The 17,247-nt window shown below is 47.7% G+C and overlaps 1 protein-coding gene across 1 annotated transcript in view; it reads right to left on the bottom strand.

Moving 5' to 3' along the window:
* Positions 1-17,247, bottom strand: part of IPO4 (importin 4) — a 3,494,625-nt gene that overhangs the window by 1,231,065 nt on the left and 2,246,313 nt on the right. Inside the window, exon 18 of the mRNA XM_085624107.1 lies at positions 16,619-16,730. Coding sequence (XP_085480233.1) covers positions 16,619-16,730 — 112 coding nt within the window. The remainder of the gene's footprint in view (positions 1-16,618; positions 16,731-17,247) is intronic.

Raw genomic sequence — 17,247 nt, 5'->3', positions numbered from 1 at the left:
TACATTGGCACATTTGCGCCATGTTTTTAACTAATTTATTTTCTTTTGTTTCTTTTGCAGGAGAGAAGGAAGGGGCCTACTCACCTGCACAGGTCACCAAACCTTTTCTTCGAATTTACACATGGATTTCACTTTTGGACACCTTGGGTTTCCATTTTGGGACAGCACTTACACCAAGTGACACTAAGCACCATGCGATTCTTTTCTGCTAGAGTTTACCATTTAAGAGCACTTGCGAATACAGCAGTTCTAGGGGTCATTAACAGGTGACTTACCAGGCAACATGAGACATCTCATGCATAGCCACAACACTGCAGAACAGTCGATAGCATATAGCAACTCTGAGCAAGCGATCCGTGTCCGTTTAAGTATACCACTTAAGGGCACTTGCCAACACAGCAGTCAGGCGTCATACTCAGCAGCATCACTGCGGAGCGCCAGATTTCGCATGACACAGCATACCGCGACTATTCTTGGTAAGCCAACATGATGGTACACATCGTTATGCATTGATAACACTTTGATCGGCATCTGATCAAATTTCGTTTTCTTGCCTTGAATTTACTCATTGAACGTTATACTTATGATGGAATACTCCTTTGCAAGAGCGCATGCACGAACTTGATGCTACATAATATTGTTGAATTTGTACCATTCCAATATGGCTGCAATTACAAGTTGCCACTTTGTCCTTTGTTTGTCTCAACACACTCCCATTTTGTTGTTATAAGACTTTCTTTATTTCGTGAACTCAATACATGTGAGCAAGACTGCGGACACAGTCGAAACGCGTAGTGGAATAAACTTGGTTGCATCTTTACTTTGGATGGTGTGTCTTTGATCCTGAGAGCGCACCTATTTTGGGGCATCACGAGTGGATTAATTTGCCAGCACGCTCCACTAGTGTGTGCGCCACCTTCCACGGGTAGGGCAATCCGGAAGGAGCTTTTTCGTGAAAAAATATCTATCTATCTATCTATCTATCTATCTATCTATCTATATATATATCTCTCTCGAAGGAATTCGCCAGAAACACTCCTGCAAAACCAGCAATCTCGAAGAAAGCAGGAATAGACGAACACTGACCCAAAATGCAAGTGAGTAATAAGATCTTTATTTATCTCACAGCAATGCCTGCATGACGCGTTTCAGCCTTCCAGAGGCCTTGATCACATGACGCCGAGGCTTAGCAGGATTGTATTTAAAGTGCTAGTGCAAATGAAAGGTGTGATACGATTGGCTGACGCATAAATAGCGCAATAGACATGGAAAAAATACATTTAGTCAACAGACGATGATGTTCAACCATCAACAAAAATCAACATCAGATATGTAAGCGCATATAACAATTGGTTAAAAAAATCCTTAAAAACACGGAAAACACAAATGATAAGTGCAATCCAATTCTAAGGTAAAACCAAAGGAGAACAGGTTAAAAATCATTCACATTATAAAAATGAACACCTGTATGTGCAACAATGGACAAAGTTGTGCAAAATTAGCAATTTGTGCAAATAATACCCAAGTGGGTAAAGTCAACATGATATTGATGATTAATAAACATACAATCAAATGCTCTATCCATGATGGATAATAACATGCCTGTATTAATGTGCCAATCATAGTATATTGTAGTGTGCAAAGTGCAAAACAGTGATACAATAAAAATTGTATAAAAAAAAATAATACAAATTCTGAATAATAAATGGTTGTGGAGGCTGACCATTTCTTAAAACAGTAAAAAACGTTGGAAAACTAATGAATAACATGGTTTAAAGACGGGTGAAGAAATCTTCGCTAGAATTAAGGCCCTGCGGTGTCTTGGTATCCAATTCTAGGATATATCGAGTTTCAAGCGCACGTAGCAAGGACTCACGGTTCCCTCCCCGTCTCAAAGGGAGCACTGAATCAATGACCTAGAATTTGAGAAGTTCACTTCTATTGTCATGTAGCTCCTTGAAATGGCGTGCAACTGGGTAAGAAGCATCACTGCCATTGATAGCCCGGATGTGCTGGAGTATCCGCTTGTGAACCTGCAATTTGGTACTACCAACATATTGCAGGCCACACGGACACTCCAGCATATACACAGCAAATTCTGTCTTACAGGTAAGCAGTTTGGTAATAGGGCGAGGAGTAACACAAAACGGAATGCGAAATTCCGTTCTGCTGGACCCATGTCTACAAGCTTTGCAGCTGGAACATCGCTTGAAACCCTTGCTCGCCTGTAGCCATGTTTTAGTGGAGCCGATTTCAGGACTGGATTTAACCAAGGCATCATTCATGGAGCGCGCTTTCCTAAATGTAATTACCGGACTAGCTGTCATCAGATCCCCAATGACAGGGTCATTACAAACAAGGCTCCAATTTTTCTTTAAGATTTTACGTAAAGCTTGATGCTGGCGGTTATAAGTCACAATCAATCTGACAGGTTGCTTGTTTTGTACCACTATGTCAGTAGGTGCTGTCTTATTTAAAACCTCACTTCTAGAAATACGGTTGGCTTTCAGGATTGCATTGTCAATCATGGCGATAGTATAACCTCTGGCCAAAAATCGTAGTTTACTAGCTTGTTGAGCTTTGACACACTCCAACTCTGTGCTGCAAATGCGCCTGATGCGCAGCATCTCCCCATAGGGAATACTACGTATGAGGTGCACTGGGTGATGGCTGGTAGCATGCAACACAGTGTTGCCCGCAGTGGGTTTCCTGAAAAGTCATGTCACTAAATGGTCATTGCTGACAACAATCTCTACATCCAGGAAAAACACAAATTCCTGGCTAATGTTTGAAGTAAAATTTAGGTTCAGTATGTTAATGTTGAGCAAATCGATGAAATCTAGGGCCTGCTGTTTGGTACCTTGCCATATCAAAAAAATATCATCGATATAGCGGAGCCATAAAATAACATGTTTGGAAAAGGTGTCATGGTGCTGGCCAAAGAGGACCTGTTCCTCCCAGCAGCCCATATGCAAACAGGCGTAGCTGGGAGAGAAACAGGCCCCCATGGCGACACCTCTGACCTGTTGAAAGTACTGGTTACCAAACATAAAGAAGTTGTTATACAGGCAAAACGAAATCATGGCTAATAACATTTTGTTGCGATTGGCTAACACAATTGGTCTAGTGCCCAAATAGTGAGTAATTGATTTTAAACCATCAGAGTGATGAATGCTGGTGTAAAGAGCTGTCACATCAAGTGTTATCAGCCAATATGAAGTGTCCCAAGTTGTGCCTGCAATTTTTCTTAGAAAATCGCCTGTATCTTGAACAAAGGATGGTAAGGTGTGAGAAGTTGGCCTGATGTATGATGTCACTAGTTCTAGTGTACACCTTATATCAGTCCAAATACCCTTATGGTGATTGGTTGTAAAGTCAACCTTATAGACCAGCTATCCTAGTGGTAGCATGGACAAGAGCAGTCTTAGGCTAAACTCTGAATGGCATGTGAAGCCAGCTGTGATACCATATATAATCCCTTGAATACCAAATGAAAGGACACCACAACAGATATATATAAAATAAAGTGTATTTATTCTAGTCAAACCCTCAGCCCTCTTTATGAGATTCGAGGTAAGTACAACACAGTCTTATTTAAGCATACATTAAGTCACACAGGTAAGTAATACAGTTAGGCCCTAGGGGCCACGCAAACCATATACTAAGTAAGTGGTATAAGAACCACTGTCACGGAAATAGAATAGGCCTAGGCCTAGGGAATCGCTGGGGCTACACTACACTAGCGTTAGTTAGGAAGTGGGAGGCCCACGGGATTCGTGTGCAGAGTGGAAACACTCACGCGTAATGCGTAAAAGTCAATAGCAATAGTACAGTTTAGAAAACGGTAGATTTAGGACACTTCCGGAGTAGCTAGGAAGTTGAGACTTGAAAACTAGACACTAGGATAGTCACTATCCTGATGAGCACCGGAGTACCCAAGTTACCTAGCCCACAGGCTGCGGGTGCATAGGGGTGAAGATGCGTCGTTTTCGTCGTCGACTCCTATGGATGCCTGAAGAAAGATGCTGACAGGCAGTCAGGGGAGAGTGTCCGGTGGATCCCAAGGCTGGGATCAAGAAGAGAGGAAACCTGCAAGCAGAAGGGACAGAGTCAAGGTCACTAGCCAGTGACCACGTGGAACCAGGAAGGAACCAGGCGATGTCGTGAAGAGTTGCAGGTGAAGGTGAAGCTTGTCGCTGCAGCCAGGAGGACCAGGAAGCGTCGAGGACGACCAGGACCAGGAGGCGAGCTGTCCCACGAAGGCTCTTGCTGTCGGCGGCGTCGAAGTTGGACTAGGACTCACCAAGCCTTGGCAAGCGGAACCCACGAAGAACAAAGGACTTGCTTCTGGTGCAGACCAGGAAGGTCTGGGGTGCTTCTTCTTTGCAGAGAAGCGGGAGCCAGTCTGGAGGAGCCAAACCAGCGCAGAAGATTTCAGGGAGCGTCGTCACAAAGGCCACTAGCCAGCGGGCAAGCAACCGGACAGACGCGGCAAGCAGGAAAATGCTGAAGGGCCCCACGCAGGACTCGTGGAGTGTGGGGGGCTGGTCTTCGGTGCAGATGGTGCTTGGGGTTGGGGCTTCTCAATCCCCGGTGCACAACTTCGAGGGTACCTCAGAAGCTGCGCTGTAAGTTACTAGCCACTTTTCCCAGGTAGCCGGTCCCACGTCGCTCGTCGCCTCCACGGATCTCAGCTCTGCTGCAGATGTGGATGAGGGTCGGAGAAGTCTGGAAATCAAGGCTCTGGTCGGGCTCTGCAGTCGGTTCCTCGTAGAACGGTCGCAAAGCAAAGGGTAGTCTCTTGATGGTGCCTGTTTGCACAGGGTAGCCACTCCTTGGCCACAAGGGAGATTCTTCAGTCTTCTTCTTTCGTCGAATGTCGAAGGTCCAGAGTTTCTGTTCAGTTTTGCAGGTTCAGGATAATTTAAAGTCTTGAGGCCCAACTCCCACTCTTATACTAATCTGGGGGGCTGGGATACCTGCTAGGTCACGCCTTATGGGTGGGACCTGGGAGGGGGTGGTTACACCCACTTCCCTTTGTCCAGTTTCGCGCCAGAGCTGGGGCTGTAGTGCCCCAGCACCGGTTTGAACTGGACTATGCAAGGAACACCTTGTGTGCCCCAGGCATGTCTCATTCCTTTCAGCCCACCCTGCCCCAATACACTAAAGGCTGTCTGGGGAGGTGCTAGCACCTCCCCAAGCAGGAAACCTATTGTCCAGGCCTCCCTGGCTGGGATCACTCCCAGCTGCAGGAGGTCAGACTTGTGTCGTGGCAGCAGCATCCATTTTGTGATGCTGAGGCTTTGGTCAGAGGTTACACAGCAAAGTAGGATTTTAACATGTCTCTCCCTCTAGAAGGGAGGGATAATATCCTCATCACCAGAAATGGTATGGGGGTATTATTCCAAAGTGTTAGACACCTTACACGACATGTTTTGATACAGCCCAACCATAGTTACCATAACCGTTTAAGATTATAAGGCACTTTAAGAGTATATGGTAGGGTATATCATAGAACAGCTATAAGGACATGGTTCCGAAAGCTGCAGACAGGCTCAGCTCATGCTAGAGCACCATCTCACATGTTACCAAGCACTCTGCCTCCAGGATTGTTAAGGCCTGCCATAGGAGTGACTGATAGGTACACATGTGTCTATATATAAGGGTAGATATAGGCATACTATATCTAAGCAAGGGGTGATTACACGACCTTGCCCCAGCTGAGTGATCAGCCAGTTGTGTCTGATTGGAAGGCCAGACCAGGGGTGGCATAATACATGCTGCAGCCCCTGGGAGGCCTAGGGTACACCTATGCCCTGGGTACCTAGGGTACACTGTACAGGGTCCAATAAGGTGATCCTTACCAATTGGTTATGTACCTAGGGTACATGGAGTCCATTTTAAAGAGAGAGCAGACAGCCTGAGACCCTGAATGGCAGGATCTCAGGCCAACTAAGTCGAAAAACCAGCTAGACACTAGGCAAAAAGTTGGGGGTAACCATAGTCAGATATCCACCTTCCTACACAACCCCCCCCCAAACGAAAGGAGATAAGGCTGGCCTTGACAAGGTAAGCCTCTATTGCCTAAGTGGCCATATAAGGAAGAACCAGCACTGGCATGGTTACCCCCTGTCTCATGGTCCACTAAGTAATCCCTCATCCTAAAGATATCATAGGGTCTCCACCATAGGGAATCTCTACCTTTGGGGTGTCTTTGCAAAGTAAAAGGCTGGGGTTGAGATGGAGTACTGAAGTGAGGGTCCTCAAAGTGAGGCCTCAGCTTCCTCCAATCATCCTCCACCATGGATGCCTTTCTTTCTTTCACTGAGTTGCACTGTGCTCTCAGGGTCAGCCTCTGGCTACCTAAAGCTGGAGGCTGGGTCCCTTTTGTGGGCTTACTGGAGGGACAGGTCAGGTCTGGGGCCCTAAGGTCCCAGGTTTGCCTGTGCCCAACAGAATCCCTCTGGGGGAGGTCCCTAACTACCTGTAAAGGGGATCCCTCAGGAATGTTTTTACCCATCACCTGGCTAGGGCTACTAGCCAGGCAATCCTCATTCTTTTGATGGGGGGGTTCTTGTGGACAGGGGCCCTCTTGGGGTCCACTGGCCTCCCTGACCTCTGCAGCCCTGGGCTGACTGAGGCAGGGTAGAGAGAGGCAGGCTACCTGCACCAGACTGGGTCCCACCTTGGAAGGGGCCACTGACATCAGAGGCTCTGCCAGGCCAGGCCTGGCTACCTCTGGGGCAGTTCCTTCACAAGGGGTGAGGTCAGATCCCTGAGGAGGCTGACCTTTTCCTAATGTCTGGGGAGAGGGAGACTTTTCTTCCTCCCCACTACTCTCTGTTTGTGTGGAGTGATCCATAGTTTCAGGCTTCACTACACCTATGTCAGTCTGAGTATGGGCTGAGACCATTACAGCCTTGCCAACCTTTTCAGGGAGGCACTCAGTTTGGGTTTGAGCTGTGACTGTCACAGCTCTGCCAGTCTCTACAGGGAAGTCTGTCTTCGCCTGGGCTGTGGCTACCACTGCCCTTCCAACCTTTTCAGGGAGGAAATCTACTTGGACAGGGGTTGTGGCTGGCACAACCCCACTACCCTTTTGTGAAAGGCCTACCATTTTAGAATGGGTGTCTTGTTCAACTTCAGCCCAAGCTGAGAGTTCTAAGTCATTCCCCAGTAAGCAGTCCACAGGCAAGGTTGGAGACACTGCCACCCTTTTAGGGCCAGTGACACCTCCCCAGCTGAGACATACCTCTGCCATGGGATGACTGTTCTGTTTGCCATCAATGTTAGTTACCTGGTATGAGAACCCAGGCAAAAGCTGCTCAGAGGGAACTAGCCTATGGGCCACCATAGTGATGCTAGCTCCAGTGTCTCTGTAGGCCTCAGCTTTTCTACCATTGATGTAGGGCTCCTGTCTGTACCTACCCAATGTGTTGGGACAGGCAGTGAAGTTGGCAAACCCCATGCCACCATCACAGACAAGAGTAGCTGCTGTAGGGGAATTGGCTAAGCCAGGGTCCCCCTGTGTTCCCCAAGAAAACCCAACCGAATTTTGGGGGGCACTCCCACCACCTGGGGGATTACTGCTGACAGTAATAGGTGGTGTGACAGGAGTAGTTGGAGGAACAGTTTTGTTTTTAGCCCTTGGGCAACTGCTGTCAGTTTTCCAATACCCAGGAGTTTTACACTCATGGCAGTAAGGCTTTTTAACTGTGGTAGAGGAGGGAGCTTGGGACCCACCACCCTGTGTGGAGTTTTGGGGCCCTGAGGAAGATTTCTCTTTTGCTTTATCCCCACCCTTCTCTTGAGGCTTGGTGGTATCTTTCTTTTGGTCACCACCCTGATTTTTAGGCCTAATCCTGGTCCTGACCCATTTATCTGCCCTCTTTCCCAATTCTTGGGGAGAGGTCAAATCTGAGTCTACCAGGTGTTGATGGAGAAGCTGGTTCTGACAATTACTAAGGATCTGCTCCCTCATAATCAAGTTGTACAATCCTGTATAGTCCTGCACCTTGCTGCCAGTTAACCAACCTTCCAAAGCCTTAGTGGCACAATCCACAAAATCAGACCAGTCCTGTGTCTGTGTCTTCTGGGTGTCTCTGAACAACAACCTATATTGCTCAGTGGTTAAGCCAAACCCATCTATCAGAGCACTCTTCAGGACTTTGTAATTGTTAGCATCCTCATCACTGACTGTGAGGAGCTTGTCTCTACCTTTGTCAGAAAAGGAGAGCCACAAGATAGCTGCCCACTGACTCTGGGGTACCTGCTGTACTTTGCAGGCCCTCTCCAAAGCAGTCATCCACTTGTGGATGTCATCCCCATTCTGATATGGGGGGACTATCTTGCTTAGGTTTCTATGGTCATAAGACCTATCCCTATCTCTAGGAATGTTGCTGCCACCAGTGGGTTCTGACCCACACAATTTTTGCTCTCTAGCCAGAGCAAGCTTCTCCTTGGCAAGGGCAAGTTCTTCCCTCTGAATCCTCAGATTAGCTTCCCTCATTCTGGCTTCATGCTCCTTTCTCTCAGGGGAAGTCATTCCCCTGTGAGAGGAAGCATTAGAGATGCTAGAGACATGGGAGTGGATGGATTCCCTTGAAGGGGATCTGTCCCTCCTGCTTCTCTGTGTAAGCCTACTTGGGGGTCTGTATGGGGGGACCCCATGCAAACTCCCATGTAAGCTTAGGTTAGCCTGGCTAAGTCTTCCTACTTGGCCCTGGCTGTCTACCTCTTCATCTGAAGTCCCATCTGACTCCTCTGTGGTGGGTAGACCCTTATCTACAGCTATGGCACCATACTTGGCAGCTCTTTCAGCATCATAGGCCTCCAGAAGCTCCACTAGCTGTCTAAGGGTAGGGTTGGAACCCTGTTTTAATCTCCTGGAGGTACACAGTTGTCTCATCTCCTGGAAAGTGAATGCATCATATCTAGAGGGAACCTGTCTAGGATTCTCCTCTCCTGAGGGAGCATCAGTGTGATCTCCATTCAGGGACATGATTCTAGTGAGGGTGTGGTGTGTGCACCTACCTACACTAGTTGTATCTACTAAACCTCTCTAGTAGTTGTAGTCAGGGTGTGTTACTCCCTTCAACCTACAACCACTAAGTCCAGTAGGACTTAAGTATTATAATCTATGTTATATGTACCTAGACAATATCTGTGTGATCTTTCAATTTAGTATCTCAAGATTACAATGGTATTACAACAGCAAGCTCAGATCCCAACCGCTGCTCACCAATGTGAGAAGTTGGCCTGATGTATGATGTCACTAGTTCTAGTGTACACCTTATATCAGTCCAAATACCCTTATGGTGATTGGTTGTAAAGTCAACCTTATAGACCAGCTATCCTAGTGGTAGCATGGACAAGAGCAGTCTTAGGCTAAACTCTGAATGGCATGTGAAGCCAGCTGTGATACCATATATAATCCCTTGAATACCAAATGAAAGGACACCACAACAGATATATATAAAATAAAGTGTATTTATTCTAGTCAAACCCTCAGCACTCTTTATGAGATTCGAGGTAAGTACAACACAGTCTTATTTAAGCATACATTAAGTCACACAGGTAAGTAATACAGTTAGGCCCTAGGGGCCACGCAAACCATATACTAAGTAAGTGGTATAAGAACCACTGTCACGGAAATAGAATAGGCCTAGGCCTAGGGAATCGCTGGGGCTACACTACACTAGCGTTAGTTAGGAAGTGGGAGGCCCACGGGATTCGTGTGCAGAGTGGAAACACTCACGCGTAAAAGTCAATAGCAATAGTACAGTTTAGAAAACGGTAGATTTAGGACACTTCCGGAGTAGCTAGGAAGTTGAGACTTGAAAACTAGACACTAGGATAGTCACTATCCTGATGAGCACCGGAGTACCCAAGTTACCTAGCCCACAGGCTGCGGGTGCATAGGGGTGAAGATGCGTCGTTTTCGTCGTCGACTCCTATGGATGCCTGAAGAAAGATGCTGACAGGCAGTCAGGGGAGAGTGTCCGGTGGATCCCAAGGCTGGGATCAAGAAGAGAGGAAACCTGCAAGCAGAAGGGACAGAGTCAAGGTCACTAGCCAGTGACCACGTGGAACCAGGAAGGAACCAGGCGATGTCGTGAAGAGTTGCAGGTGAAGGTGAAGCTTGTCGCTGCAGCCAGGAGGACCAGGAAGCGTCGAGGACGACCAGGACCAGGAGGCGAGCTGTCCCACGAAGGCTCTTGCTGTCGGCGGCGTCGAAGTTGGACTAGGACTCACCAAGCCTTGGCAAGCGGAACCCACGAAGAACAAAGGACTTGCTTCTGGTGCAGACCAGGAAGGTCTGGGGTGCTTCTTCTTTGCAGAGAAGCGGGAGCCAGTCTGGAGGAGCCAAACCAGCGCAGAAGATTTCAGGGAGCGTCGTCACAAAGGCCACTAGCCAGCGGGCAAGCAACCGGACAGACGCGGCAAGCAGGAAAATGCTGAAGGGCCCCACGCAGGACTCGTGGAGTGTGGGGGGCTGGTCTTCGGTGCAGATGGTGCTTGGGGTTGGGGCTTCTCAATCCCCGGTGCACAACTTCGAGGGTACCTCAGAAGCTGCGCTGTAAGTTACTAGCCACTTTTCCCAGGTAGCCGGTCCCACGTCGCTCGTCGCCTCCACGGATCTCAGCTCTGCTGCAGATGTGGATGAGGGTCGGAGAAGTCTGGAAATCAAGGCTCTGGTCGGGCTCTGCAGTCGGTTCCTCGTAGAACGGTCGCAAAGCAAAGGGTAGTCTCTTGATGGTGCCTGTTTGCACAGGGTAGCCACTCCTTGGCTACAAGGGAGATTCTTCAGTCTTCTTCTTTCGTCGAATGTCGAAGGTCCAGAGTTTCTGTTCAGTTTTGCAGGTTCAGGATAATCTAAAGTCTTGAGGCCCAACTCCCACTCTTATACTAATCTGGGGGGCTGGGATACCTGCTAGGTCACGCCTTATGGGTGGGACCTGGGAGGGGGTGGTTACACCCACTTCCCTTTGTCCAGTTTCGCGCCAGAGCTGGGGCTGGAGTGCCCCAGCACCGGTTTGAACTGGACTATGCAAGGAACACCTTGTGTGCCCCAGGCATGTCTCATTCCTTTCAGCCCACCCTGCCCCAATACACTAAAGGCTGTCTGGGGAGGTGCTAGCACCTCCCCAAGCAGGAAACCTATTGTCCAGGCCTCCCTGGCTGGGATCACTCCCAGCTGCAGGAGGTCAGACTTGTGTCGTGGCAGCAGCATCCATTTTGTGATGCTGAGGCTTTGGTCAGAGGTTACACAGCAAAGTAGGATTTTAACATGTCTCTCCCTCTAGAAGGGAGGGATAATATCCTCATCACCAGAAATGGTATGGGGGTATTATTCCAAAGTGTTAGACACCTTACACGACATGTTTTGATACAGCCCAACCATAGTTACCATAACCGTTTAAGATTATAAGGCACTTTAAGAGTATATGGTAGGCTATATCATAGAACAGCTATAAGGACATGGTTCCGAAAGCTGCAGACAGGCTCAGCTCATGCTAGAGCACCATCTCACATGTTACCAAGCACTCTGCCTCCAGGATTGTTAAGGCCTGCCATAGGAGTGACTGATAGGTACACATGTGTCTATATATAAGGGTAGATATAGGCATACTATATCTAAGCAAGGGGTGATTACACGACCTTGCCCCAGCTGAGTGATCAGCCAGTTGTGTCTGATTGGAAGGCCAGACCAGGGGTGGCATAATACATGCTGCAGCCCCTGGGAGGCCTAGGGTACACCTATGCCCTGGGTACCTAGGGTACACTGTACAGGGTCCAATAAGGTGATCCTTACCAATTGGTTATGTACCTAGGGTACATGGAGTCCATTTTAAAGAGAGAGCAGACAGCCTGAGACCCTGAATGGCAGGATCTCAGGCCAACTAAGTCGAAAAACCAGCTAGACACTAGGCAAAAAGTTGGGGGTAACCATAGTCAGATATCCACCTTCCTACATAAGGCCCTAACATGTTCCTGCAAAAAAGCATCAATGTATATGGACGTATATATATATTGTAGGAAGGTGGATATCTGACTATGGTTACCCCCAACTTTTTGCCTAGTGTCTAGCTGGTTTTTCGACTTAGTTGGCCTGAGATCCTGCCATTCAGGGTCTCAGGCTGTCTGCTCTATCTTTAAAATGGACTCCATGTACCCTAGGTACATTCCCAATTGGTAAGGATCACCTTATTGGACCCTGTACAGTGTACCCTAGGTACCCAGGGCATGGGTGTACCCTAGGCCTCCCAGGGGCTGCAGCATGTATTATGCCACCCCCGGTCTGGCCTTCCAATCAGACACAACTGGCTGATCACTCAGCTGGGGCAAGGTCGTGTAATCACCCCTTGCTTAGATATAGTATGCCTATATCTACCCTTATATATAGACACAAGTGTACCTATCAGTCACTCCTATGGCAGGCCTTAACAATCCTGGAGGCAGAGTGCTTGGTAACATGTGAGATGGTGCTCTAGCATGAGCTGAGCCTGTCTGCAGCTTTCGGAACCATGTCCTTATAGCTGTTCTATGATATAGCCTACCATATACTCTTAAAGTGCCTTATAATCTTAAACGGTTATGGTAACTATGGTTTGGCTTTATCAAAACATGTCGTGTAAGGTGTCTAACACTTTGGAATAATACCCCCATACCATTCCTGGTGATGAGGATATTATTCCTCCCTTCTAGAGGGAGAGACATGTTAAAATCCTACTTTGCTGTTTAACTCTAACCAAAGCCTCAGCATCACAAAATGGATGCTGCTGCCACAGACACGAGTCTGACCTCCTGCTGCTGGGAGTGATCCCGGCAAGGGAGGCTTGGACAATAGGTTTCCTGCTTGGGGAGGTGCTAGCACCTCCCCAGACAGACTTTAGTGTATTGGGGCAGGGAGGGCTGAAAGGAATGAGACATGCCTGGGGCACACAAGGTGTCCCATGCATAGTCCAGTTCAAACCGGTGCTGGGGCACTCCAGCCCCAGTCCTGGCGCGAAACTGGACAAAGGGAAGGGGGTGTAACCACCCCCCTCCCAGGTCCCACCCATAAGGCGTGACCTAGCAGGTAACCCAGCCCCCCAGATTAGTATAAGAGTGGTAGCTGGGCCCCAGGAGATTAGATTATCCTGAACCTGCAACTTGAACAGAAACTCGGGACCTTCGACATTCGACGAAAGAAGACTGAAGAATCTCCCTTGTGGCCAAGGAGTGGCTACCCTGTGCAAACAGGCACCATCAAGAGACTACCCTTTGCTTTGCTGAAGTTCTACGAGGGACCGACTGCAGAGCCCGACCAGAGCCTTGACTTCCAGACTTCTCCGACCCTGATCCACATCCACAGCCGAGCTGAGATCCGTGGAGGCGACGAGAGACGTGGGAGCGGCTACCTGGGAAAAGTGGCTAGTATCTTCCAGCGCAGCTTCTGAGGCACCCTCGAAGTTGTGCACCGGGGATTGAGAAGCCCCAAGCACCATCTGCACCGAAGATCAGCCCCCCACACTCCACGAGTCCTGCGTGGGGCCCTTCTGCATTTTCCTGCTTGCCGCGTCTGTCCGGTTGCTTGCCCGTTGGCTTGTGGCCTTTGTGACGACGCATCCAGAAATCTTCACTGCTGGTTTGGCTCCTCCAGACTGGCTCCCGCTTCCTTGCAAAAGAGAAGCACCCCAGACCTTCCTGGTCTGCACCAGAAGCAAGTCCTCCGTTCTTCATGGGTTCCGCTTGCCAAGGCTTGGTGAGTCCTAGTCCAACTTCGACGCCGCCGACAGCAAGAGCCTTCGTGGGACAGCTCGCCTCCTGGTCCTGGTCGTCCTCGACGTTCCCTGGTCCTCGTGGCTGCAGCGACAAGCTTCACCCTCACCTGCAATCTTCACGACATCGCCTGGTTCCTTCCTGGTTCCACGTGGTCACTGGCTAGTGACCTTGACTCTGTCCCTTCTGCTTGCAGGTCTCCTTTCTTCTTGATCCCAGCCTTGGGATCCACCGGACACTCTCCACTGACTGCCTGTCAGCAACTTTCCTTCAGGCATCCATAGAAGTCCACGACGAAACCCGACGCAAGTTCACACCTATGCACCCGCAGCCTGTGGGCTAGGTAACTTGGGTACTTCGGTGCTCACAAGGGTAGTGACTATCCTAGGGTTTAGTTTCCGAGTCTCGACTCTCTAGCTGCTTTAGAAGTGTCCTTAAACTGTTAATTGCTAACAACTACTATTTCTATCGACTTTTACGCATTACGCGTGAGTGTTTCCACTCTGCACCTGAATCCCGTGGGCCTCCCACTTCCTAACTGTTGCTAGTGTAGTGTAGCCCCAGCGATTCCCTAGGCCTAGGCCTATCCTATTTCCGTGACAGTGGTCCTTATACCACTTACTTAGTATATGGTTTGCGTGGCCCCTAGGGCCTAACTGTATTACTTACCTGTGTGACTTAATGTATGCTTAAATAAGACTGTGTTGTACTTACCTCTAATCTCATAAAGAGTGCTGAGGGTTTGACTAGAATAAATACACTTTATTTTATATATATATCTGTTGTTGTGTCCTTTCATTTGGTATTCAAGGGATTATATATGGTATCACAGCTGGCTTCACATGCCATTCAGAGTTTAGCCTAAGACTGCTCTTGTCCATGCTACCACTAGGATAGCTGGTCTATAAGGTTGACTTTACAACCAATCACCATAAGGGTTGTTTGGACTGATATAAGGTGTACACTAGAACTAGTGACATCATACATCAGGCCAACTTCTCACATATATGAAACACAAAGTCCTGATCCTCCGATTTCACAGAGGGGGTTTTTGAAACAGGTACGGACCACAGTCAATGTTGTCATCCAAGAAATGCACCAAGCGGTTTCAAAGTTCCCAATCCTTTTGTTTTATTTCATCAGACAAGTGTCCGCCTCAGACGCGTTTCGATCGCCTCCGCGATATATATATTTATTGTATATGCTCCGGGGTCCCCGCACGTGGGCGGGACTATTCAGTGCTTATGACTATTGATTTGTATCCCTGGAAGAGAAGTGTCCAGACCACTTGCCAAACACAATGCAGGTATCTCATATGGGTTCTCTGCCTCATCTTCTGCAAAAAGTATTAGAGGATAAGAATAGAATAGTTGGTTTAATCTCTGTCGGTAGCATTCCTCCTAAATCAATCTTTGACCATCCCTATGGGATCTATGTTGTGGAGGATCTGTGGGTGGAGGAGGAGGTGGTGGTTGTGGTGGTGGTGTTGGTAAAGGCTCCATCTATGGCTCCAGCAGCTTCTGGGGCGGCTCCAGCTAAAGCGTACATGAAGGCTAAGTATAACTAGCTAAGATGTGAAGGATGGAGCCGGCGTTGGCATGGCTGGACCAGCACTACAGACGTGAACATGAGGCCCGGTTGATTTGCCGCAAAATTGTTAAACATATTGTACAAGAAAGCCGTTGGTCGAGTGCCCAGAACAGAAACCCTGGAGAGGTGGCCTCGGCATTCAGTCCAATAAGAAGGGTATTGGCACAGAAGACTCTGGAAGGAAGGGAGGCTGCCCCAGTAGAGTCGGCGCCACAGGCCTCGGAATTGTGGTGTCATGGATCAGGTACGCCAGATTAGCTGGCACAGTCCGGAGAGCTATGCCCCATGGGAATTAACTAGCTCCGAGGAAGAAGATCCTGTTGGAATTTAGAGTTGCTCTGGAGACTTACTTTATCCGGAGCGTTTGTTAAACATTTCTTATGCTTCTTCCTCCTGGCCTTGGATGAGGAAGGCGACTTCAACCGGGGTCGAGAACAACTATAATGTCTCCTGTAGTCACTAGTCATAGGCATAAAAAGTTTTGCTTTGTACTCCTTGATAGGCTTCTGGTTCATAATGAGGCAAGAGCCGCAGTGTCGTCAGTCTTTCTCAGAAACTAAACACCACAAATAGAATGGGGGTCAGTAATGGACAACTGCCCTTCGAAATGCCTACAGGGCTTGAAATCAGAGCGCTTTGGCGGAGACATGGTACTGTGCAAAATATTTTTGGGAGAAAAATTGGATACACAACTCTCAAGAGAGCAAACTCTGGATCAGCAACAAAGTCATGGACAAAAGGGAACGGACGTCAATGCACTGGGGTGACAGTTATTTGCCTTTGGTGAGGTCACTTCCGGCAATCATCCGAGGCCAGCACCCTCGACTGGTGACATGAGAGCTTTGGAGTTTCTGGATCCAGTATGCTAGAGGATTCTGTAGGATGAAGATTCCATAGGCAACCGCTACACAATACATAAACAAAGATTGATATCTGACATTGTAAAAAGTATAAACTTAAATGGCACTGATGGACTGTAAATTTGGTAACCCCTGGAAAAAAACTTGGGATCAAATAAAAGACAATTTTAACAAAGTTTACATAACATCATAGCATGTTTTCTTCATATGTAGTGATATAAAAGAGCTTGTCAATCTAGCAAACAATATTGACAGCCGTTATATAGAGCAGAGGTAAAATTCTCCAAAGCCCCTCTGTGAATCAACTTGGCTGGTAAGAACACATCTGGTTTGATATGTTAGAATAAGTGAAATGGTATATAAGCATCAGGGAATATTAAAACACCCCAAGAGATGCCACTCACCACTACTCCTTCTCTGGATTTTAGAGCCATAACCATCAAGGTGGTGATATGTTCCAGGTGGGAGGCAATACCATCCTCCATGATGAGAGAAAGTGCAGCAAAGAGGCTGTACCTGAAATACCAAAATAATGTGTGAGTGAGTCCCTGGAGTGCCCATGCAACCTCGATCATTCCATTTTGTAAATTTTTAACAGGTAAAATATTAAGTAACTTGTGCGGAAATTTGGTTCATTATGTGATGCATTAGTGAGGTCTCATTATGTAGAAACTCATAACACTGCGTTGAGTACAGTCAGGCTCAAACCTTATCTCAACACAAGACAGCTGCTGTTTCAAGCAGTCCGGTTTTAACAAATAGTTGGAAAGCATTGAACAGCACCAAAACAAAAGGATAAGAAAGAAACCAGACTTTCAAGAACTCCAACACCAATTCATAATAATAGATTGTATATTTAATTTATAGACATCAAAATGAACAAGATCCTCTGAAGAGTTTGGAGATGCAAATACTTTTCAAAAAAACAGCAAACAACCACTGGCAAATTCAATGAATTTGATAATTTAGAAATGTTTTGAGGACAGTTTGTGTCAAAGTTGAATGTGGTCACTTCCAGTTACTTTGGATAATT

Source organism: Triturus cristatus, chromosome 1_1 (assembly GCF_964204655.1).
Source record: "Triturus cristatus chromosome 1_1, aTriCri1.1, whole genome shotgun sequence".
Classification (NCBI taxonomy): Eukaryota; Metazoa; Chordata; class Amphibia; order Caudata; family Salamandridae; genus Triturus; species Triturus cristatus.
This window is presented reverse-complemented; position numbering and strand designations above follow the sequence as displayed.